At 47.7% G+C, this 24102-nt stretch overlaps 1 protein-coding gene across 9 annotated transcripts; it reads left to right on the forward strand.

Moving 5' to 3' along the window:
• The first annotated feature begins 50 nt into the window (after positions 1 to 50).
• On the forward strand, positions 51 to 24102 carry Cntrob (centrobin, centriole duplication and spindle assembly protein). Of its 9 annotated transcripts, none has more exons than XM_041665808.1 (19): positions 51 to 1122; positions 1843 to 1927; positions 2125 to 2206; positions 2627 to 2783; positions 3610 to 3726; positions 4028 to 4144; positions 4453 to 4551; positions 7596 to 7832; positions 8138 to 8284; positions 11719 to 11852; positions 14133 to 14258; positions 14726 to 14888; positions 16024 to 16282; positions 18764 to 18918; positions 20134 to 20197; positions 21176 to 21346; positions 21476 to 21608; positions 23313 to 23385; positions 23611 to 24102. In XM_041665808.1, the coding sequence occupies exons 1-19, from the start codon at positions 841 to 843 to the stop codon at positions 23731 to 23733; spliced, it is 2724 nt and encodes a 907-aa protein (XP_041521742.1). In that variant the 5' UTR covers positions 51 to 840; the 3' UTR covers positions 23734 to 24102. The 9 variants fall into 9 exon arrangements, 8 of the variants coding, with proteins under 8 accessions (XP_041521742.1, XP_041521746.1, XP_041521744.1 ...); XM_041665812.1 differs by having other exon boundaries at positions 23313 to 23365; XM_041665810.1 differs by having other exon boundaries at positions 2143 to 2206.

Below are 24102 nucleotides of genomic sequence, written 5' to 3' on the forward strand. Positions count from 1 at the left end.
GGGCGCGTGACGTAACTCATGGAAGGCGGAGTTGTAGGCGGTGGGCGGGAGGTTGCCAACGGTTTTGAGAGCCGAGTGTTGCGGCTGGAAGGGGGGCTGGTCTTTGGTTTTTCTCTGTCGAGGTTATGGGATGGGGGACAGCTCTCTTCATCTTGGCAAACTAGGGGCCGACATGTTCAGAGCAGTCAGAACCGGGTGGTCGCGGTAGAGGATCCCATGCGGGCCGTGCGGGTTGGGGGGCGGCGTGTTTTCTAGAACCTTTTATAGAGCTGTCTTAGGGTAGGCTAGGGAAGAATTCTTGCGGACCTGTGCTGTGGCTTTCTTTCCAGGCAGGGTTGGAGGGGAAATCCAAGGGAGTCGATTCTGGGTGGAACAGGTGAAGTAGGGGCGGGAGGGTGGTGTGGCAATAAGTCTTGCTTCTTTCCGCACTAAAACCAGGTGAGGGACAAACATTGGGCCCGGTTTGGTTTGGGGTCTGTGTTTGCACATTTTGAGTGTGAAAAAGAACTATCCAGTTAGCTGTTGCCGAAGCTGATCCGCCGCCTCCAGCACTCCGGTTAGGAAGGAACTTTAGCGGTGCCCTTGCCCAGCGGGTCTTCTGTCCACCACCTCGAAAGTCCTGTACATCCGCTTTACGCGACTTCCAGAAGGGATGTCTTTGCCCTCTCCATGGCCCCTGGAGCCAGTGGACACTCCTCTAACCAGAAAGCCCTGATACCCTTATTTACTTAGGCTCCACCACGGGGTCTTCTTACAAACCTCCCTTCTCGGTGAACTTATCCACAAGTTCAGTCAGGAGTTCCCAGTTTACTGCTGTGTCCAGTTGTTTCTTCACTGCACATGGCTACAGCAGCTCCCAGCCCCAGTTCACCTCTCCGGCCGGAGGACCTCCTGAGCGATTCATCAGAGCCTCCCGGGTTGAACCAGGTGTCCTCTGAGGTCACCTCCCAGCTCTATACCTCTTTGCATCTCAGCCGACAGGCAGAGGCGACAGCCCGAGCCCAGCTCTATTTAGCTTCTGCCTCCTCGCCTCCTAATGAGGGCATAGACAGCTTGGCTCAAGAACTGAGCCGCAGCTTGTCAGTTGGACTGGAGAACAACCTGAAGAAAAAGGTGAGAGATGTATGTCTTGGAGATCCGGGTATTTGAGAGCATTAGCTCTGGTGTTTCAGGTTAAGCTTTGCTGTGGCTTGAATCTATTATTAGATGTAAATTATCTCCTAAGTATACAGGTTTTCTTGCTCTCATCTCCTAGAAGATGTGTTTGAGGGAATGGCATGAAACAACAAATTGAGAAATTGCCATGGTTTCTAGTGTTTTGTTTTTACGTGGTCAGACATCTGCACTGTAGAGTAGTTGGTGCCCTGGAAGTGGAGATTAGGTTTCTTGGACTCAGGTGAGAGCCGGAGCAATTTAAGGACAGCAGCAAAGTATGTAAAGGTCCTCTCAGCTCAAACATTTAGTGTGTGGCATACGAGTCATTAAACATGCGTGTTCTAGAGAAGGCAGTTGCACCAATGGGAAAGGTACCCTGATCGGCAGATAGGGTGGGTTGGAATCCAGTAGGGAAGCTGCGCCAGCCTTCGGTCAAGGCCTTTGCCCTACAGTTGACAGCAGTACCCCCCAGCTTTGTGTGCTGGCAGCTGCTTTATTCACTGGCTCTCCTTTCCGGCTTCTGTAAACGTTTGGGTTTTGGGTTCAAGGTTAAGATCTTTTTTGTTGTGTCTAACTGCTTTCCTCAATTTTCTAAGGCCTATTTGAAAATTCTCCCCTGGAAGTGTGTAGACTATAGATTACACAGGTTAAATGTGACTTCTGTGGGCTTTGCTTTTTCTCCCCTAGGATGGGTCCAAACATATCTTTGAGATGGAAAGTGTTCGGGGTCAGCTCCAGACCATGCTCCATACCTCACGTGATACTGCCTATCGTAAGTCGGCCCCTGCCTTAGAATACTGGAGGAAAGCTGAGGTGTTGGGGCAGGAGATGGGCCTCTGAGGCAAGACTCGAGACAAGAGAAAGCACCCATTCTCTGGGAAGGGGTTTGGGGAGTGGAGGCCCACTTTTCTTCAAATGGCCTCTGTTCCTACTTGATCCTTACTTTGGGGTCTCTTGGGCTGCAAGCAGGGGATCCCCTCATTCCAGGAGCTGGCTCAGAGAGACAGGAAGAGGACTCCTTTGACAGTGACAGCACGGCTACCTTGCTCAAGTGAGTGCTCCTTGGAGGGTCCCTGGCCTTGGAGTTCTTGTGGCTCCCTTGCTTTGTTCCACCCCTCATTCCCTGTCACCGCTTACTTTCTAGGGAAGCCAGAAGCTCGCCCTGAGTTCTCATCTTTTTCTGCCTATTCCTTCTGGAACCCGAGCTGTCTAGTACTTAGCGCTCTCTATCCTTAGCCCATTTTCCCCATGAAGAATATTCTTGTTTCTGCTGTTATTAGCCCTCATTCTAGGAGCTGTGATACGGAGGAAGGAACATCAGGAGCTGATCACAGACCTCTGTGCTGCTGATGGCTCTACTTAGCTTTAGCTTTATGTTTTTGGGCAAGTCCTGATGTATCAAATACCACAGTAGGATCAGTGAGTCTCAAAGGTTTTCCCAGTTTTGACATTCTCTATCTGTTTTGCTCAGTACCCGGCCTCTGCAAGACCTCTCTCCAGCCAGCTCAGCCCAGGCACTGGAAGAGCTGTTTCCCCGCTATACCAGCCTTCGACCAGGGCCCCCCACCAACCCCCCAGATTTTCAGGGACTGAGAGATGCGCTGGACTCAGAACTTACACGCCGCAAGGTGAGAAGCAAAGGCTTCCTTCTCTAGAAATTAGGAGCCTTGAGTGGAAAAGTGGGCATGAGGGTTTGTAAACCTGAAGGCTGGGTCTTCAGTAAGGCCCTCAGTGACTGTCCTGTGTAGTGTGTGCCACCTTCCCTGTAGGGAATCATCAGATCCCTGACTCCCTCCATCAGCTTATCACTCATACACATCTTGTTGGTTCTTCCCTTTAAACCTGAGCTCTTCAAAGGTCAGTACTTGTCCTATTCAGCACTGGCTCTCTAAGGCCTAGAATACGCCTAACACAGAGAGAAACCCCCTGTTTGTTGAATGGTCAGGAACGTCATTGGCTTACACAGAGCTCTAGAGCTATGCCGTGGTGCTCTTCCCTCCATGGCTGTCCGCCTTCATGTCTGGGGGGACAGAGAGATGAACAGCAATGAAGAAAAGACAGAGTCACTGGTTGTCAGTTTTGGAACTCTCCCCATCATTTTAAATGCTGAGCTATGAATGAAAGGCTTTCTGCTTTGTGATCGGTGAGCTCCTTAGAGCAAGAGTAACGTCCCACACTTTACAGTGTAGGCTGCTGCTGCACCTCTGCCAAATGGTTTAAAGGAAATTCAGGAAAGGGAAGAGCGTGGAAGTTAACAACCATTTCCTGAGCTAGTAGAAGAAAGTGTTTGGAGGTCTTGGTTCTTAAGGTTCCTGATTCTTTCTTTTCAGACAGTTCTGTTTTGGGGATCCAAGCTTCCTGCCTCTAGCCCATTGCTCCTTACAGATCTGAACTGTCTGGTGCTGTGTCAGAATAAGAACGAGCAGCACCCACAGATCTCATGTTTCTTTCCAGCATTGTGAGCGCCACATCCAGGGCCTGCAGTCTCGCGTGCTAGAGTTGCAACAACAGCTAGCGGTGGCTGTGGCTGCTGACCGAAAGAAAGATATCATGATTGAACAACTAGATAAGGTGACAGGGTAGCGAGCATCGGTGGGTCTCCCCATGGAGGGCACTGTGGAGGTATAAATGGGGTGGTGGGATCTCGTTATATAGTCTTCCTTTGAGCTTTTAGTGGCCATCCCCGCTCAGCCTCCCAAGTGCTGGGATTACAGGTATGAACTATCATACTCTGCTTAACCACTGAGTGTGCATGCTAACAGCAGGGAGAGATGGGCAGGTTTTCTGACTTGGGAGAAGGATGTGGCTAATGACTTATAGAAAAGAGGGCAAAAGACAATTCTGAAATTCCATTTTACTTGCCTTTCTTGAGACCCTGGCTCGAGTGGTCGAGGGCTGGAATCGGCATGAGGCTGAGCGGACAGAGGTGCTGCGGGGACTTCAGGAGGAGCGCCAGGTAGCAGAACTCACCAGAAGCAAGCAGCAGGAGGTGCGTAACTGGCTCATGTGGCACTAGAGCCTAGGTCTTAGATGTCTAGATGGGGAGAAATGGTTTTGGTATTAGGGTTCCCAAAAGTCTGGCCTCTGATTGTGGTTGCCGATCTTCCCCTTCTCCCCCTTTCCTCTATTACTGCATACACTGTCAGATTTACATTAGAGGTGGCCTCCCGGTTTCCCTACCTCATACCATCTTCTCTTTGGTTAGTTAACACTGCGGCTTCAAGTTTACATTGCTTGTTATTTCTGAAGTAGAGGCATTTTCCTCATTTTCATTGTTCTCTTTTTCTCTCCTGAAAGACAGTAGCCCGGCTGGAACAAAGCCTGTCTGAGGCCATGGAAGCCCTGAATCGTGAGCAGGAGGGCACTAGACTGCAGCAGAGGGAAAGAGAGGCACTGGTGAGAAGGCAGCTGGCTGGTTGCAGTGGAGGAGGTGATCGTGTCTAGGGGCCTATGGGTTGTCTGGGCGATCTAGAGGAATGTACAGTTGAGTAGCCCTGGGCAGTGCTGCTCAGGTGCATCCTCAGAACACAGTTCTGCTGGCATCCGCTAGATAGTCTACCGAAAGCAGCCCTGCCGCCAGGCCAATTGGAGAGACTGAAAATTATATCCTTACTAAAACAGTAAACCCATCTGAGGACCTGGGTGTGGTGTCTCAGGTCTTTAATCTTAGCACTCTGGAGGTAGAGAGAGGCAGATGGATCTCTATGAGTCTGAGGCCAGCCTGGTCTATATAGAGAATTCCAGGCCAGCCAGGACTATATAGTGAAACCCTATCTCCAAATACACACACACACACACACACACACTCTCTCTCTCTCTCTCTCTCTCTGACACACATACACACACACACACACACACACACACATTCCCTAGAACACTTCCCCCACTTTTTAAAAATAATTTATTTTGCCGGGCGGTGGTGGCGCACGCCTTTAATCCCAGCACTCGGGAGGCAGAGGCAGGTGGATCTCTGTGAGTTCGAGGCCAGCCTGGTCTACAAGAGCTAGTTCCAGGACAGGAACCAAAAGCTACGGCGAAACCCTGTCTCGAAAAATCAAAAAAAAAAAAATTTATTTTATGTGCATTGGTATGAATGAGTGTGTCAGAATCCCTGGAACTGGAGTTATAAACAGTTGTGGACTGTCATGCTGGGAATTGAACCCCAGTCCTCTGAAAGATCAACCAGTGTTCTTAACTGCTGAGCCATCTCTCCAGCCCCATTCCCCCCACTTTTAATAGCTAGAGGACCCTGGAGTCTTAGAGCCTTACACATGGTAGACAAAAGTTCTACTGCTGAGCTACACCTCAGTTTCTTACCCCTGAGACTCAACAGATACGTTGTGGGTTTCAGGAATTTTCTAGGTGATTTTGTTCAGTCAGGTATGGAACTCTGATCTAGGTTACATAGCCTAAAACAATGTAGGATGAGACTCATTCGGGACTCCTAGAGCTGGAGGGGTCACGTGAATACCTGTGTGAGTTAGTAGCCAGCCTTGGAACGTGTTGCTTTCATGACACATGCTTGCTACATGCAGATGGGTACTTGTGTTCTTACCAACTACGTCTGACAGTGTGGATGGTGGAGCCCCTCGGCCAGCTTCTGAGGAGGCTGGACTGTTTTGGTTTTTTTGATAATGACAGTGATAGGTGTTCATTAAGTACTTGCTAGGTGCCAGACACTGCTAAATGCTTTATATACACTTTTTACTCTAGTCCTCACAAGACAATGTGCTTATCTTCCTTTTACAGATAATGGTGTGTATCTGAGGACACACAGTATACTGGGCATGGTGGGATACACCTGTAATCACAACAGCACATCTGGGAGGCTAAGGCAAGAGGGTCGCGAGTTTAAACTCAGCCTGGCTACGTAGCCAAACTGACTCAAAAACCACATAGTAAACACACATGAAAAGTAGGATTCAGGCTGAGATTTGAACCCAGGTCTACCTAATATACTTATTATTTTTATCTAAAAAAATGTCAGCCAGGCACACACCTTTAATCCCAGCACTTGGGAGGCAGAGGCAGACATATCTCTGTGGGTTTAAGACTAGCCTGGTCTACCTGCTTCCAGGACATCTAGAGCTACATAATAAAATTCTGCCTGAAAAGAAAATCAAAATTGTATTGAAGATTTCATAAGAAGCAGGGTGTTTGTATCACACACTCACAGCCCACAACACATTGTCTTCTCTTAGCCTTGTGTTCCCTTTACAAGCCGCATGAGGTCTTCCAGCTCCTTCCACACACACCTGCATTAGTGTACTCAGTCTCTCTGGGTGGAAAGCTGCTGACTGGGGCCTTATGTAAGTTTCTCTCAAGCTGTGAGGCTACACGCCAGGAGCAATGTGCTCGGCAGGCTGTTTCTGGCTGTGAGCAGGTAACTTCTAATAGCACCCTCACTTGGTAAAGGCAAGGTGTGTCTGCTTTTAAAGTAGAATATCTTTCATTTATTCTTTACCAGTCTTGCACATATAAACAATGTCTTGATAAATGCACCTCAAATCCTCACGCTCCCCAAGAGGGCCTTCAGTATGTCTCCTTCATGTTCTCCTTTTCTTTGGGGATAACCCACTTAGTCCATTTGGCGCTACCTTTTCAGCTGTTGCCTGATCTCATTGGCTTGATTACCCACAGATCTTCTGCAGGTAACCATAACTGCTGTGCTCATGAGTGCAATTGCCATTCCATGCATTCTTCCTGACATTTCCTGAGTCTTGGGAGGGGGTTGATAAAGATAGAGATGCCTCCATTTAGGGCTGAGCCCTTAGTAGTCACTTGTTTGCAATAGTGTTGCCAGTTGAGTTTCCGAATTGAGTGCTTCCCATAGCAGAGTGAGTGAACCTTCTCTGACCAAGGTTGAGAGCTCCACAAATCTGTGTGTTTGAACATGAATTTAAAATTTTTATTTTTATGTGTGTGGTTGTTTTGTCTGCATATATGTCTGTGCACTATGTGCATGCCTGGTACTCACAGAGGCCAGAAGAGGGCTTCAGTCCCCTTGGAATTGGAGTTACAGACAATTGTGAGCCACCTTGTGAATCCTGGTAATTGAACCTGGATTCTCTGGAAGAGCAGCTGATGCTCTTAGCCACTAAGCTGTCTCTCCAACCCTTCAACATAAATATTTAGAGGACATTTTGACATCATGTTCATTTAACAAGACAGTAGTAGTAGCTACCCGCCCCCCCCCCCCCGCACCCCCATATTCGTCAAGCTTTGGATTTCTGCTAGGTTTACAGTATCAGGTGTGCACTCACTCCTGTGGAGCAGTGGCATGGATTTCTTACCCACTGTATTATAATCCTGTGAATGAGTCAGCTGTTACGTTTTTAGTGACCGTAATTCTTGACACTCACATTGTATGGGGATGGTTTGCCAGGTTGCTGGTCTTTGAGGACATGCTAAAGAAATTGGCTTTTCTCCTGGGGCCTTAGGAAGAAGAAAGGCAAGCCCTGACTCTGAGGTTGGAGGTGGAGCAGCAGCAGTGCCGGGCCCTCCAGGAGGAGCGGGATGAGGCTCGGGCTGGGCAGCTCAATGAGCGCTGCAAGCTGGAGGCCCTTCAAGTTGCTCTAGAAGAAGAAAGGCAGGCCTGGACCCAGCAGGAGCACAAGCTGAAGGAACACCTTCGGGCTCTGCAAGAGGAAGGCCAGACTCAGCTGGAAAGAGAGAAGGTAGAAGTGGCTATTGGAAGAGTAGGGAAGTGGAAGCATGGGTTGGGGAAAATTACTAACTAGGATGAGATGACAGAATATGGAGGTTAACAGGGAACAAGGACAGAGCATCAAGAGTTTTGTGTGGAAGTTGAGGACCAGTGGGAAGGTCTGGGGGCAACAGGTACATGGCAGGCCAAAGAGTGACAATAAACAGGGATGGGGAAACAGGACAGATGGGAGGAGCGAGAGATGGAGTGTGACTTGGGATCCATAGCCCGAAATTGGGAGGTGAGGCACGCCCTGAGACTGGATTTCCTTCTTAGGGGAACAGCCAGAGGGAGGCCCAGGCAGCTCGGGAGGCTCAGCAGCAGTTGGTCCAGCTGCAGTCTGAGGTGCGGCGGCTGGAAGGGGAGCTGGACACAGTCCGGAGAGAGAGAGACGCACTGCAGCTGGAGATGAGCTTGGTCCAGGTGAGCAGCAGGTTCTTAGGGGGTTTCTGTAGTTGGAAAAGCAGGTCTGAGCACATACCGCGACTTCTGGGAATTGTGGAAGACTTGCCCATCGCAGGTATTTGGGACTTACCATGGTTAGTCTGGTAATACTGTCTTAGACTCTACTGTTTGACTGAAGGACAGTTTCCCACAGTGTGGGCTAGCTTACTGTTACTTTTAGACCACCCTGGTTTAAATCTGGGATACCTTATACTGTTGTTATATAGTCCACCCTGACCGCAGCCTCCCCTTACACTGCCCTTAAAGAGATGATAGAGACTCACCTGCTGTGTGCGCTGACTGAGCAGTTGGAAGCTTTGGTCAGACCTGACTCCAGTTGGTAATGGTCTGCTTTGTATTTATCATTCCTTTGTTTATCTTTTTAAAATATATAATTTGTTTTTATTTTTTTGTTCATTAGTATTTTACCTGCGTGTATGACTGTGTGAGGGTGTCAGAAGCCCTAGAACTGCAGCTACAGACAGGTGTGAGCTGCTCTGTGGGTGCTGGGAATTGAACCCCGGTCCCCTGGAAAGCAACCAGTGCTCTCAACCACTGAACCATCTCTCTAACTCCTACTTTTTATCTTTTAAAATTTTTATTTATCATTATAGATGTGGTATATGTGGTGGTGGGGGGGTAAGTATGCACATGTGTAGAGGTCAGAGAACAACTTTTTCCTTCCTTTGAGTTTTTGGTAGGTTTTTAGGGTTATATGCTAAATATCTTTTATCTACTAAGCCATCTAACCAGCCCAGTAGATTCTACCAACACCTCTGAGTTGGGAAATTCCAGTAATAGCTCATAACATGTCACAAAATAGTACCAAAAACTGTCAGGTACAACTAGATTGAAAACAGTTTTCAGTAATTCCAGCTAATTAGAAGGCTGAGGCAGGAGCATCTCAAGGTCTAGCCCAGCCTGGGTTACAGTGTTAATGTGAATTCAAGGATGGCCTAGACAACTTATGAAATCCTGTCTCCAAAAGTAAAAGGTTGGCTAGGACATAGCTTGGTGGTAGAGCATATACTCAGCATGTATGAGGCCCTGGGTTCAACTCCACCCAGTACTGGTTAAAACAACAGCCAAAATCCTTTCTGGGGCTGGAGAGATGGCTGGGCATTTAAGAGCACTGGCTACTTTTCAAAGAAACCCAGGCTTGACTTTCAGCACTCTCGTGACAGCTGACAGCTATCTGTAATTCCAGTTCTAAGGGATCCAACACCCTTTTGTGGTCTCTTTGTGGACCAGGCTCCAGCACGGTACACAGACATATCTGCAGGCAAATCATTACACATTCAAAAAGACCCTTGCCTGCCGGGCGGTGGTGGCGCACGCCTTTAATCCCAGCACTCGGGAGGCAGAGGCAGGCGGATCTCTGTGAGTTCGAGACCAGCCTGGTCTACAAGAGCTAGTTCCAGGACAGGCTCCAAAACCACAGAGAAACCCTGTCTCGAAAAACCAAAAAAAAAAAAAGACCCTTGCCTAACTAGTGCTGGAATCTTAGGTTCTCTTTAGTGAGACTCTGACCTTGGGGCATGGCTAGCCTTCTGCCAAGGACCAGGGAGTAGGTATTTTGACTCTGTGGCTAGTGTGATCTCAGTTGTACCTGCTCTACCACTATAACACACTGCAGCGATAGCACCTGAGTAGGTGGGTATGGCTATCTCCTGGTCAGACTTCATTACAGGAAGCACGCAGTGGGGACTAATTGAGTTCGCCGATCCCTGGAATGGTGGAAACGCTTGGAGAGAAGTGTGTCTCCGTCATGGGGAAACACGACATTGAAGGACTCTGGAGGACCACTGTGGGCCTCTGTATTAATGTGTAAAATGGGTGCCAAGGGACAATGGTTGAGTTCTGAGAGCAAGTTAAAAAATAGAATTAATGGGCCGGGCGGTGGTGGTGCACGCCTTTAATCCCAGCACTCGGGAGGCAGAGGCAGGCAGATCTCTGTGAGTTTGAGACCAGCCTGGTCTACAAGAGCTAGTTCCAGGACAGGCTCCAAAACCACAGAGAAACCCTGTCTCGAAAAACCAAAAAAAAAAAAAATAGAATTAATGACCAGTCAGAGGAAGCAAACAAACAAGAATGGGCTTAGGTGTGTCCATCAGGGAGAGGTGCCACCGAGGTGGGGAATCTAGTGTGTATACCTCTGTTGGGGTGAAGTTTTGGGGTACATGAGTTATTTTGTTTTTATTTTTTTAGACAGGGTCTTGCTATGTAGAGGTTGGCTGGCCTTATCCTGTGCCTCAGACACCCAAGTGCTGGAATTGAGGCATGAGCCACATACCTGGTTTGGGTATATGGGTTTACAGCTTGGAAAGAAGATAAGATGAAAGATTTGGGCATTAAGAAATGTAATAAATGCTGGGCATTGGTGACGCACGCCTTTAATCCCAGCACTCAGGAGACAGAGGCAGGTGGGTCTCGATGAGTTCGAGGCCAGCGTAGTCTACAAAGTGAATTCGAGGACAGGCTCCAAAGCTATACAGAGAAACCCTGTCTCAAAAAGCAAACAAACAAATGAACAAACAAAAACACAATAACAAAAGTAGTAAAAACCATGCCTAGAGGCAAAAACTTATTATTAACACTTAGAATAATCTGTCTTGAATGTTAGCAGATAGAAGGGAGATGGAAGGGTGGGACCAAAGCAGTCGGAGGCAGAGCAGTCAGCCAAGACTCAGAATGGGAGCAGAGAGGTCCTGCAGAGGAAAAACCGTTTAGCAGAGCTTTGGCCTAGGGGTCAGGAGTTGCAGTGACATCATAAAAGACACAGATGCTGAAATAGCCAGTGTGGGATTAGAACTGAGCTCTTTGCGAGTGAAGTAGCCGTCGGATGCCAGTAGCTGGAGGAGAGAGAGGGGAGAAAATGGAGCCAGCAGTTGTAGACTGATTGCTTCTGAGGTTCAGATAGAGGTAATACATGTATTAGCACAGACACATATGCAGATTGCCCTAACATTTCATTGTGTTAATATATCTATTTTTTTTCTGTCCAAAGCCATTTTCACTTTTGTGTGTATATTTGATGTGTCTTATGGTTCAATAAAGAAAGGGACTCCGGGCGGTTGTGGCTCACACCTTTAATCCCAGCACTTGGGAGGCAGAGGCTTGTGGATCTTTGTGAGTTCAAGGCCAACCTGGTCTACAAGAGCTAGTTCCAGGAGAGGTTCCAAAGCTACAGAGAAACCCTGCCTCGAAAAACCAAAATAAATAAATAAATAAATAAACAAATAAAAAAGAAAGAAAGAAAGGGAACCTGTGTTACCCTCTGAGGCAGATTTCCTGTTTTTCATCCTTATGATGGACGCAGGGTTGTTGGTGCTAGTTTTGCTTAATTTTCCACCGCTTAGAGGAGTAAGCTCAAACAGAATTGAGCTGACAGTCCCCTCTTCTTTTACTCCCAGGCCCGGTATGAGAGCCAGCGGATCCAGATGGAGTCAGAGCTGGCTGTACAGCTGGAGCAGCGGGTGACCGAGCGCCTGGCAGAGGCTCATGAGAGCAGCCTGCGGCAGGCCGCCTCCCTAAGGGACCATCACAGGTACTTGAACTTAGGAGAGAAGTGTTTCTCTGGCAGCAGCAAATGTTATTAGCTTCCTGCCCATGTGCTCAGAGCCTTTTACCCTCATCCAGTGTGACTCCCAGCATACTTTGAGTACCGCCTCTAAGATCTTAGTCCCTCTTGGGAGAGTTCCATGAAGTGCTTACGGAGAGGCTTACAGGATTTCTCCCATAAGGCATAGCCCTTAGCTGGCACTGGGGACAGGACAGTGCTGAAGTGTGTTGTCCACAGCGGCATGTGATGAGCCTCCTTCCCATCCCAGCCTCCTCTCACCCCAGCCCTTATCCATGTGCTCTAGAAGAGCTTCTTTCTGTTTGTATTGTTTGTTTTTGACACAGGGCCTTACTATGTAGATCATACTGGCCATGAATTCACAGAAGTCTGCCTTCTCCTGAGTGCTGGGATTAGAGGCGTGTGACACAGCACTAGTTGGAAATGCGTTCTAGTATGTCATTTTCAATTAGGCATGGATTACAGTCCTGTAATCCCAGTTTGGGTGGCTGAGGCAGGAGGATTGCAAATTTGAGATGAGCCTCAGCTACATAGTGAGATTCTGTCTCAAACAAACCAAACCAAACTGATTAGCTGATCTATTGATTTCCCATAAATCCCTACTGCAGCGTTGCTCCTGGGAAGACATTCTGTAGTGTCAGCTTTGTTCTTACCTGTCCCTTTTCTGTGACTGGGCCAGTTGATTGCAGCTGTCTCCCTCACCTGAACCCACAGGAATAAGGGTCCCTAAAGGTGCAGAGTTGAGTGGGAGGACGAGGGATGAAAAATGAAAAAAGAAGCAGCAGCTGGGACCAGCAGGTCTCGCCTAAGTTGATGACTTAGTCCAAGCAAGTTTATTAAGACGTACAGTATCTCTGGGTGGGGGTGGCACACGCCTTTAATCTCAGCACTCAGGAAGCAGAGGCAGGTGGATCTCTGAATTTGAAGCCAACCTGGTCTACAGAGTAAGTTCCAGGACAGCTGGGGCTACACAAAGAAACCCTGTCCAAAAAAAAAAAAAGACGAAGAAGAAGAAATACAACATCTTATATACTGTTTGTGGGGGTGTGGCTAAGGTCAACTGCGAGCTAAGTCAGACAATATTGGCAAAGAGAACATAGGCTACCTCAGACACAGCTGATACCTGGGGACTGATAACCACAGCCAAGGGGGAAAAGTCAGGTCCTCAGAACCTACAACCTTGACTCTTGACTGTCTGAAGAGACACTGGCTCCAAACCTAGACTGGCCTCGCCAAGTCCACAAGGACAAGGACTAAAGCTCCCTTTGCCCTTTCATTGGGCCTCTGAGAAAGTCTTAGTTGGTCAGGCTCCCCACATCTCCCCTTACCTACACACATTCCATCTTTATTTCATTGATCACATCTTTCTGTTTAACAATGACTTTATTTTTAATTATGTAGATACACACATGTGATGTGGGATTCCCCTCTGTATGCTGTGATTACCATTGGTTAATAAAGAAACTGGCTTGGCCTGATAGGGTAGAACAGAGCTGGGGGGGGGGGACTAAACTGAGTGATGGGAGAAAGGAGGCGGAGTCAGGGAAGCCATGGAGCTGCCACCTGAGACAGACATGCTGAAACTTTGCTGGTAGGCCACAACCTCATGGTGATGCACAGATTAATGGAGATGGGTTAAATTAAGATGTAAGAGGTAGCCAATAAGAAGCTAGAGCTATTGTCCTTGGCGTCTCATCAGCCCTCATTGTTCGCCATGTTCAGAGAGTCCGGTTTTATCCCATGCTTTTTGGGTCACAGTCCAGCTGGCCTTGGTGAGCTCCCAGTAGATCAGCTCCACTGTCTCAGTGGGTGGGTGCACGCCTCGTGGTCCCGACTTCTTTGCTCATGTTCTCCCTCCTTCTGCTCCTCATTGGGACCTTGGGAGCTCAGTCCAGTGCTCCAGTGTGGGTCTCTGTCTCTGTCTCCATCCATCATGGTCCAAGCAGTGATTTAAATAATATAGTCTCTGTGTGATTGTTTTGGGGCTGAGCAGCTGGGAACCAGCAAGCGGCCTCCTTACAGCACACGTGTCTGTGTTTAGGTGTGTGCGTGTGGGTGCAGATGCCTGTGGAGTTACAGGGGCCTGGAGTCACAGCCGTTGTTAGCGGCCTGATGTGGGTGCTAGGAACCAGGCTTAGGTCCTCTGCAAGAACAGCACGTGGCACACTCTTAAACCCTGAGCCCCTTTCCAGCCCCCTGGTGGCATCACCCATCTGTCGTCTGTCTTTTTCCCCCGGGCCTTCCTAGGAAGCAGCTACAGGAACTCAGTGGACAGCACCAACAGGAGCTGGCCACGCAGCTGGCTCAGTTCAAGGTAGAAATGGCAGAACGGGAGGAGCGGCAGCAGCAGGTGGCTCAGGACTATGAGCTCAGGTACTGGACTTGGGTTCCTCTTGCAGTGGGTAACGCCCAGATTGGGGATGACAAAGAATGGCCTTTCAGAAGATAGGGCCTCCCCTAATAATAACTTCAGAGGTCTGGTAGGGTGTCCTGGCTCGTGTCCTCTAAGCTCTGTTTCCTTAAAATCCCTAAGTCACCTCTTTAGTGTGTGTATGGGGAGTATGTATATGTTCCTTTGGGCCATGTGTAGGCCAGAGGTCAGTGTCAGATCAGATGTCTCCTACACCTTATTTTTTGAGACACTGAACTTGGAACTCATCAGTTTGGCTAGACTGTCTAGCTGTTAGGCTCTTGGGATCCCTAGGCTCACCCAGCACTGGGGTTCCCTATGTGTGCTGCCACACCCTGCCCTTACTGGGGATCCTAACTCTGGTCCTCGGCCTTCTGCAGCAGACAGGCTATGAACTGAGCCATCTCTCCAGCTGTTCTCTTTTCCTCAGACTGGCAAGGGAGCAAGCTCGAGTGCGTGACCTGAAGAGTGGCAACCAGCAGCTGGAGGAACAGCGGGTGGAGCTGGTAGAAAGGATTCAAGCCATGCTGCAGGCCCACTGGGATGAGGCCAACCAGCTGCTAAGTACCACGCTCCTGCCTCCCAACCCTCAGGTAGACATTGCCCCAGAGAACATCTGTCCTGCCCAAGTAAACTGTTTTTCCATGACTGTAGCTCACCATACTAGCCCCAGTCTATTGGACATAGTTCTGTGATTCCAGTATTAAGACATGAATGATGAATGAATGAATATGTGATACTAGTTTGGTGTAATAGTGGCTGAATTAATTATGGCAGTAAGTTGTTGCTAAGGCTAGGGAGAGAACTTGCTTTGCAAGCATGAGGAGCTGACTAAACTTCACTAAAACCAATGTTAAAACCCATAGCTGGGCATAATTGCATGTGGGGAGGTGGAGGCAGAAGGTCTGAAGCTCCAAGTTATCCTCCAGCTTTACAGTAAACTCAAGATAAGCCTAGGCTGCATGAGGGCCTGTCTCAAAGGAAGAGCAAACACAGCAAACATACAAACAACCCAACAAACAAAACAAAACCGAAGTAACTGCTTGAGAACTGCACTCAAGGTTGACAACATCTGGCCTTCACACATACACGTGCGTGCGCGTGCGCGCGCGCGCACACACACACACACACACACACACTGTTGCTAAGTCCTGTCCTAGAGTAAGGTAGGGGCCCTCACTCCTAGTCTTTCTTATGTTGGCATCTCTTACTTTTTTTTTTTATTTGTGATGTGATTATTGGCTAGAATGTTTTAGAGTTAGTAATATGTATGTGGTAAAAAACAAAAAAGTCTAAACAATAAAAAAAAGTGTAGAGTAAAAAGTGACCTCTATCCTACCCTAGGACCCAGCCTCTGTTTCCAGGTCCCTTCCCCAGAGGCAGCATGAGCTCCCTCAACTCTGTCACCAGCTGCACCCTCTGCCTGTGGCTGTATAGCTTTATATAAGCCTAAGCACATATTCCTGGATACCGAAGTAGTTTTCTGTATTTTATATTTATAGTGTTACAATAAATATTAAAATGCATGTAATTATATAATTTGACTATAAAATTTCTGGAAATAGAATTGTAATACGAAAAACAATCAGTTTAAAATTTGATGGAAATTCAATGCTACCCAGTCTCCTTGAAAGAAATTGGAGTAGCTTGTAATCATATTCAAATGCCTGTAGTAAGACTTTGAGCCCACCGGGCTGTGATCTTGCTTTCTTTCTCTCTCCTGGCCAGGCTCCTCCCGCTGAGCCCTCTAGCCCTGGGCCTCTGGAGCCAGAGAAGGGGGAGAAGAGGACCTGGGCCGTGCCTCCAATGGCTGTGGCCCTGAAACCTGTGTTGCAGCAAAGCCGAGAAGTGAGGGATAATCTGCCTGGAGTACCTTCTGTTCTCTGTAACACCTCCCCAGATCTTAGCCTCCTGCTGGGACCCCCTTTCCAGAACCAGAACTCCTTCCAGCCCCTGGAGCCCAAACCTGACATGGCTCCACCCGCAGGTAACCGAGGGCGGAAGCCACTGGTGTTCTTCCATGCATGAATGGCTTCTTTAGCTTCCTTCTGATGTCTTAGCAGAAGCTCCTTCTGTAAAGGGAAGAGGATGTCATAGGAGTACATGGACTTCTGAGGACTGGAGTCATAAGCGGGTGATGGCAGTAGTGGCCGTGTTACCTCTCTGGGAATATATTTCTCCTGCCTGCCTCGTTCTATACCCTTGCTTCTTTCTGTAAAAGGCTACCATTCCCTCTGATCTCTCACACTAGTGGCTCTCCTTCCTTATAACCTTGGCTTATGTGTGGACTTGACCAGTCCTGACACTCACTCTAACCCAGGCTCTTGACACTTAATAGTTTCTTAGGTCCAGTTTAAAGAATCCAGACGATAGGTAGTACTTACCTATTGATGGGCTGTTCCGAAGGGTGGCCGTCCCTGGTGTAGTGAGCTGTGACTTGATGAATAGGGTTTCTTTGTGGTTCAAGCATGTTGATCAATTGTGACTTTAGAATGAAGAGTGCTGAGGTTGGCAGCTTAGCTGTCAGTAGAGTGCTTGCCTAGCACGTGTGACATCCTGGGTTCAACCCTCAGCATCACAGAAACCACCTGCTGGGTCGTTTTCTGTCTCCAGCTCTCAATGGGTGGAGACAAAAAGATCAGAAGTTCAAGGTCATCCTTAGCTGTGTAGTAAGGTGGTTTTAAAATTGTTTTTATTATTTTATGTGTGTGAGTGTTTTGCCTACATGCATATATGTGCTCCACATGCATGCCTAGTGCCTGTGGAGACCAGAGAGGGCATTGAATCCCCTGAGCCTGGAGTTAAAGATGATTGTGAGTCACCATGCTAGTACTGGGACCTGAAGCCACGTTCTATTTAAGAACAACAAGTGCTCTTAACCACTCTTTAACATCTCTTTAGCCCTACATAGTGAATTTGAAGCCAGCCTGGGATACATGAAACCCTATCAGAAAAGGAAAAAAATAGTAGATCCAGGAATAGTGGCACATTCCTGTGATCCCAGCACTTTGGAGGTAGAGGCAGGAGGATAAAAGAGTCTCAGGCCTTGGCTGAGACTGTTAACTCCGTGGCAGAATGTTTGCCTCTCATATGAGGCTCTAGAATCAGTCCCTAGTGCAGCAGAAGAGGGAAGTGCGGGCTTGGCTGGAGTAAGAGCCCTCGCTCTATATGCACTAGGGCCTGAGTTCAGACCTTAGCACCCGTGTGAAAGTTAGTGTGTGATCATCACTGATAACCTCAGCCTTTGGGGGGGCGTGGTCTGTGATGGTTACTCTTGGTTGCCAACTTGACTCTACCCGGAATGAACTAAAATCCAGGAATGGCGGGCACACCTGTGAGAGATTTTCTGCTTGGTTTGAAGTGGGTGAATCCACTTGTAGTCCGGACCTTTGAAGTAGGAAGAGAGTGAGAGACACCGGGCTTAGCTTGAGCATCTGAGACTCAAAGCCCACCACTAGTGATGCACTTCCTCTAATAAAGCCACACTTCTATGGGTCTGTGGATGCCGTCTTCATTTAAACCACTACAGGGTTGGGGACGACTAGGGCTTACAATTCCAGGTTGGTTCAGTAAAGGGGATCTATGTCCTCTGGCCTCTGTACACTGTACACATAAACTGTAATTTTTTTACATTATTTACTTGTCTGTGTGTTACAGGCACATCCATACCTTGGTATTTATGTGGAGCTATGGGAGTTGGTTTGTTTTTTATATCATGTGGGGTCCAGGAATCAAACTCAGGGCATCAGGTTTGGCAGCAAGTCCCTTTATTGGCTGAGCCATCTTGCAAGCTCACCAAAAAAAAGAAGGTGGGAATTGTCTTGGATTCACTATCACATCCAAGTGTGTGACCTTGAACTCTGACTCTCAAATGCTGGGATTACAGGGGTGCTGCCACATCCAGTCAGTGCTTCGTGTTTGCTAGGTGAGCACTCCGTTAGCCACTTCCCAGTCCTCAGAGCGTGTCTTTTGTTGTGTTCTTTAAGGAGTTTATGGTAAACTTGTGTAGAGTTTAAGTGCCACAACTTTCTGCTTCTGTCTGTATTTCTGTCTTAAAATTCAGCTGTGTGATATTCCAGACAAGTCCTTTCCTCCTCTTCAGCTTTTAAAACCTCTTGGGTCATCTCCTAGCTGTGGTGTCCCTCTTACATTTATTAATTTGTTTAAAAGATTTTTAAAAATGTGGATCTTTTCCCTGCCTCTATGTCTGTGGACTACATGTATGCAGTGTCTGTGAAGCCCAGAAGAGGGCTCTGGATTCCCAAAACTGGACTTAAGATGTTTGAGAGCATGTGGGTGCTAGGAATTAAACTCAGGTCCTCTGGAAGAACTTTTAGCCACTGAGCTAACTTCCAGCCCCCACCCATCTATGGCCTTTTCTTTGGGAGCATTTGGCAGGTTCACGTCTGGAGAGACTTCTCCCATGTACAGCACACATGCATGCCAAGGCACCTGTCTCATTTTACAGCCGGGCCCTTCTCTGCATTGGAGGCCTTCACTGTGGACCACATGGCAGAGCGACCATTTCTGGAGGAAGACCCTGGATCTGACGGTGATGGCTCTCTAAAACCAGGGTTGCCTCCTGCTTCTCAGCTTGAAGGCCTTAAGAATTTTTTGCAGCAGGTAAGAGCAATTCTACCTAGAACTCCATTTTTCTTACCTGCTGACTCATTTGTTCTGGATTAGCATCCAGTCCAGATCTGTGTCCCTCCTGCCTCTGCCTCCCAAGAACAGGAATCACAGGGTTGTCACTGTGCCTGACGGAGTCCTTGCCTTTGTCTGTATGTGTGTGCCTGTGTGTGGTGTATCTGTGCTTGTGCTTGTGTATGTGTGTGCACACAATGCATGCTTGTGAAGTGTGTGACCCAGAAGTCAGTGTCAGCTGTTTTATCCTATAGGTCCCCCTCCCCTTTTTGGGACAGTGTCTCTGACTGGACCCTGAGTTGACTGCTTGGCTGGAGTGACCGACCACAAGCCCTCAGGACTAGCCTGGCTTCCTCTTCCCTCCCTCCTAAGTGCTGAGGCTGCAAAATGATTCCATCCTACAACATACCTGGCTTTTTTTTTTTTTAAAGACAGGGCCTCAGCCTGGTTGTGGTGGCACACACCTTTAATCCCAGCACTTGGGAGGCTGAAGCAGGTTGATCTCTGTGAATTCAAGGTCATTCTGGTTTACAAAGTGAGATCCAGGACAGACAAGGCTACACAGAGAGACCCTGTCTCAGAAAAAGAACAAAAACCAGGGCGTTACTATATAACCCCGGCTGACCTGTGACTCACTATGTAGTCCAGGGTGGCCTCAAACTCACATAGATCCTCCTGGCTCCAGTGCTTCGACTAAAGACATGTGCCACCATTGTTAGTTGTGCCTGGCTTTTATGTGGGTGTTGAACTCAGGTCCCCATGCTTGCTCAATATGAATTTTAATCACTGAACCATCTCCCCAGCCCTTTCTTTGCCTTTTTATTTTATTTTTTTTATTTTTTATTTTTTTTTAAATATTTATTTATTATGTATACAATATTCTGTCTGTATGTCTGCAGGCCAGAAGAGGGCACCAGACCTCATTACAGATGGTTGTGAGCCACCATGTGGTTGCTGGGAATTGAACTCAGGACCTTTGGAAGAGCAGGCAATGCTCTTAACCACTGAGCCATCTCTCCAGCCCTGCCTTTTTATTTTTAGGACCAGTTATTTATCTTAACTGTTAGTTTATCTCATTCTTAGCCCATGGTTCTCCTCTGGAATTTAGGCCTCTACCCTAGACTCCCTGTTCCCTTGGACCCTAGGTTTCTTTCTACCAGTTTTCTAGGGGAACATCCTGTCTTATTTCCTCAGCTGCTGGAGACAGCACCTCAGAGCAATGAAAACCCCTCTGTTGACCTGTTGTCCTCTAAGTCTGGTGAGTCCCAACTGTGAAGAAGATCAGGGCTGGGAATTGACAATCTAGGATGAAGTAGGAGGTAGGACTTGACTCTGCTTTACCTGTCTTAGCATAGAAAACAAATCTGAATTAGACACAAGGTCACAGTCGTTTTCTGTAGAGAGATTTTATATACATTTATTTGAATTTGGATTCCATTTCTTCTGTTGTTGTTGTTGTTTGAATGTTTTTTTTGGGACAGGATTCATTCTGTAGTCCAGACCGGCCTCAGACTTGCTGTTACTCAGATTAAACTCACAGCAGTAGCCTTCCCTGGCCCCCAGACACCGGGTTTACAGGCCTGAGTCATAGTGCCCGGCTTGAATTTGTGTTCCATTTCTAAATGAATTTATATTTTACCTGGTATTGTTAGAAACAGTAACTTCTGGTACTTTGCAATATATTAATAACTGCTAAACTAATATAGCTAAATTTAAAAGGGCTCACTTAAATGTCCAGACACTATAATACATGGTGATCACTGGATGTCATACTTACTATTCTTTTATTACATAAAACCCAGGACATAGAAAAATGTGATTGGGGGCTGGAGAGATGGCTCAGTGGTTAAGAGCATTGCCTGCCCTTCCAAAGGTCCTGAGTTCAATTCCCAGCATCCACATGGTGGCTCACAACCATCTGTAAAGAGGTCTGGCGCCCTCTTCTGGCCTTCAGGCATACAGACAGAATATTGTATACATAACAAATAAATATTAAAAAAAAAAAAAAAGAAAAATTTGACTGGAAGAAAGGATTGCCATTTTCTTTCTGAGACAGGATCTCACGCAGTCCGAGGTGACTGGGGACCCCGATCACCTTGCCTTTACTTCCCAGGCACTGAGAGTGTGGATGTGGGCCTCCATGCCGTTATATTTGTGCCGGGGACTGAACCCAGGCCTCTGAGCTGCTTTCTGTGAGCTGTGCCCACGTTCATTCTTACATCTGTCCTACTGCTAGGCTCTCGGACCATCTCATCTTGGGAGGAAGCCCCTCAAGTGCCACGCCTTCCACCTCCTGTCCATAAGACCAAAGTTCCCATAGCCATGGCGTCTAGTCTTTTCAGGGCCCACGAGCTTCCCTCATCCCATTTACAAGGCAGTGGTCTCAGCACTGGCTCCCCAGAGAGAGGTAAGCAGGCCAGGGTTTGCCAGGAAAAGAAAAGGAAATGCTCCAGACCATTTCCTTCAGACCCTTCCTAGGGAAATGGATGAAGGCTGGGAGAGGAGCCTCGAGTAATGGTGTCCACTTGCCTCTCAGGTCCAGAGGGCCTCAACTCCCCGAGGCAGCAGATGGAAGTGTCCGAGTTGTTACGACTGTACCAGGCTCGGGGTTGGGGTGCTCTGCCTGCCGAGGACCTGCTGCTGTACCTGAAGAGGCTGGAGCATGGCGGGTATGAGCCTGGGATGGGAGGAATTTGGATTGGGAAGTGATCAGGCCCAGTGTATCCACTGAGTGCAGGCTTTTGTCCTTGTGGGGGTGGGGACAAGAGGGATGAGGGATGAAATGTAAACTCACAATCTGTTTGCTTCCATTTCTACTGATTTTTCTTCTTAAACTCCCACCCACGTATCTGTACCCCAGTTTTCTTTCCTCTCTACCCAGAAGCTCAAAACTCAGAATCCTAGGAGGTTTTTTATTTATTGAAGATCTTCTAAAACTTTTTCCACATGACCCTTTTTACCTGAGAAAATCTTTTTTTAAACAAATCAAACATTAATTCATAGTAAATCATAAGGAAATTTGCTTATTTGTTTATTTATTATATATTTTTGAGACAAGATCTCACTGTGCCACCTTGGCTAGCCTGGAACTCACTGTATAGGTAAGACTGGCATCAGACTCAGAGAGCTGCCTGCCTGTGCCTTCCAAGTGCTGGGACTAAAGGGACATGTGTGAACATGCCTGCCTTGATTTTTTTTTAAAATGAAACTTGAAGTTAGCAACTCAGACAACAGTTTTTCAAATCAGACGTGTGAATGCAACCCAAAGATATGCTAATCTGGTAGATGATGGGGAATGGCAGTGTTGGGGAGACAGCCCCTGTGAAGTGCTGGTAACACAAGAGCTGCATGTGACCCCAGAACGCACAGAAAAGACCCTGGGGCTCACTGGCCTGCAGCCAGCTTAGCCAAATCACTGAGCCCCAGGCCAATAAAAGACCCTGACTCAAAAACTAAGGTAGCCAAGCAGTGGTGGTGCACACACCTTTAATCCTTGGGCGGCTGAGGCAGGTGGATTTCTGTGAGTTTGAGGCCAGCCACATGGGGAGACCCTGTTTCAAGAAGAATTAAGATGGACAACTCCTGAGGAGCAACATGAGGAGGCTGTCTGTCCTCTAGCCTCCACATGCATGCGCACATATGTGTGCACCTGGTACACACATACAGAAACACAGTCCTTGTTTTCTGTAATTAAACCGTTGTGCCCATGAGAGCAGAACACTCCTCTGTACAGTAAGAACACTGTGATTACAATGTGCAGTAGGACCGAGTTAGAGCCAGCTGTTCCAGGAAGTGCACGGTGTAAAGCATGTGTGCTGTGTGCTTAGCACCAGGGTGAGTGAAGTCTCACAACACAGCTGCATCCAGAAGCACTTTGTCCTCATTTGGGGCTTGATTTTGAATTAAAGTTTGATTGTGCCTTATTCAGAAACCTTTTCCTTTTCCAGTTCTTCACCTTCATATCTAGTTGCACCTCAGTTTAAGTAACTTGGGCCCAGCCAAGCAGTGGTGGCGCACGCCTTTAATTCTAGCACTCGGGAGGCAGAGGCAAGCGGATCTCTATGAGTTCGAGGCCAGCCTGGTCTACAAAAGCTATTCCAGAGAAATCCTATCTTGGAAAACAAAGAGAGAGAGAGAGAGAGAGAAGCTTGAAACTTGGGTCCAGAGTAACTCATTAGGTCCTACCAAGTCTCATCCCGCACAGTGTCCAGTTCCATTCCATTCTCAATTTCTCTTTTTGTGACTGATGATTGAGCCTTAGGCCTCATGTTGGCAGGTTGAACACTCTTCCGTCTGAGACTCATACTCTTAAGAGACCATACAGAGCTATGCTATGGTCCTCCCTCACACCCTTGATCTGTTCTGTATGTCAGGACTGATGGCCAAGGGGAGCTTGTCTCCAGAAGAAATACAGACTCCCGCTTGGGTGAGATCCCCAGGAAAGAGGTGAGGGAAAGTCAGCAGGGACCAGGGGAGAGCAAGGCTCTTGTCTGACTGGTCCTCAGCGCTCCACACTCCCTGACTGGCCTGCTACCCCACCTAGCTCCTCCACTCACACTCCCCACTGGCTAGAACATGCATCTCCTTCCCTGGGCTCACTGGCTGGGGCCCTTCTGTGGGGGAAGTGAGGGTATATAACGATGACTTTTCTTCTTTCCCCTCGATTCTCAGATCCCCTCCCAGGCTGTCCCTCGACGCCTGGCTTCAGCCCCTAAGTCTGAAAAGCCTGCACGGAAGAAAAGTGGGCACCCTGCCCCTAGCAGCATGAGGAGTAGGGGAGGCATCTGGAGATGAGCCCGCCTTTCTCCCCGCTTTGTTCTCCCTCTTTAACCGTTCATGTTCATAAATGCCCCATAGTCTCTGTCTGTATCAGAGGAACTGGGAAAATGGAGAATTTGTAGGAAGCTACTTTGTAAAGAAACCTTTAAAAATACTGTTGGAGTATTTTTTAAAAAGTATCTTTGTTATTTCCTATGAGAAAATGTATGGAATCTTTGATGTGTGACCAGAAGGATGAGTGGGCCGGGCTCAGTATCTGCTTGCAGCAGTTAACCGATAGTAGCAAAATTATGAGTGGCTCTTTTTATATATATACATTTTGTATTCTAAAATAAGTATGTATTACTTGGGTAATCAAAAACTTATAAACTTAATAAAAGTAAA

This window comes from Microtus oregoni, unplaced genomic scaffold, assembly GCF_018167655.1.
Source record: "Microtus oregoni isolate MIOR12 unplaced genomic scaffold, Mior012 000015F_ref0000493, whole genome shotgun sequence".
Lineage (NCBI taxonomy): Eukaryota > Metazoa > Chordata > Mammalia > Rodentia > Cricetidae > Microtus > Microtus oregoni.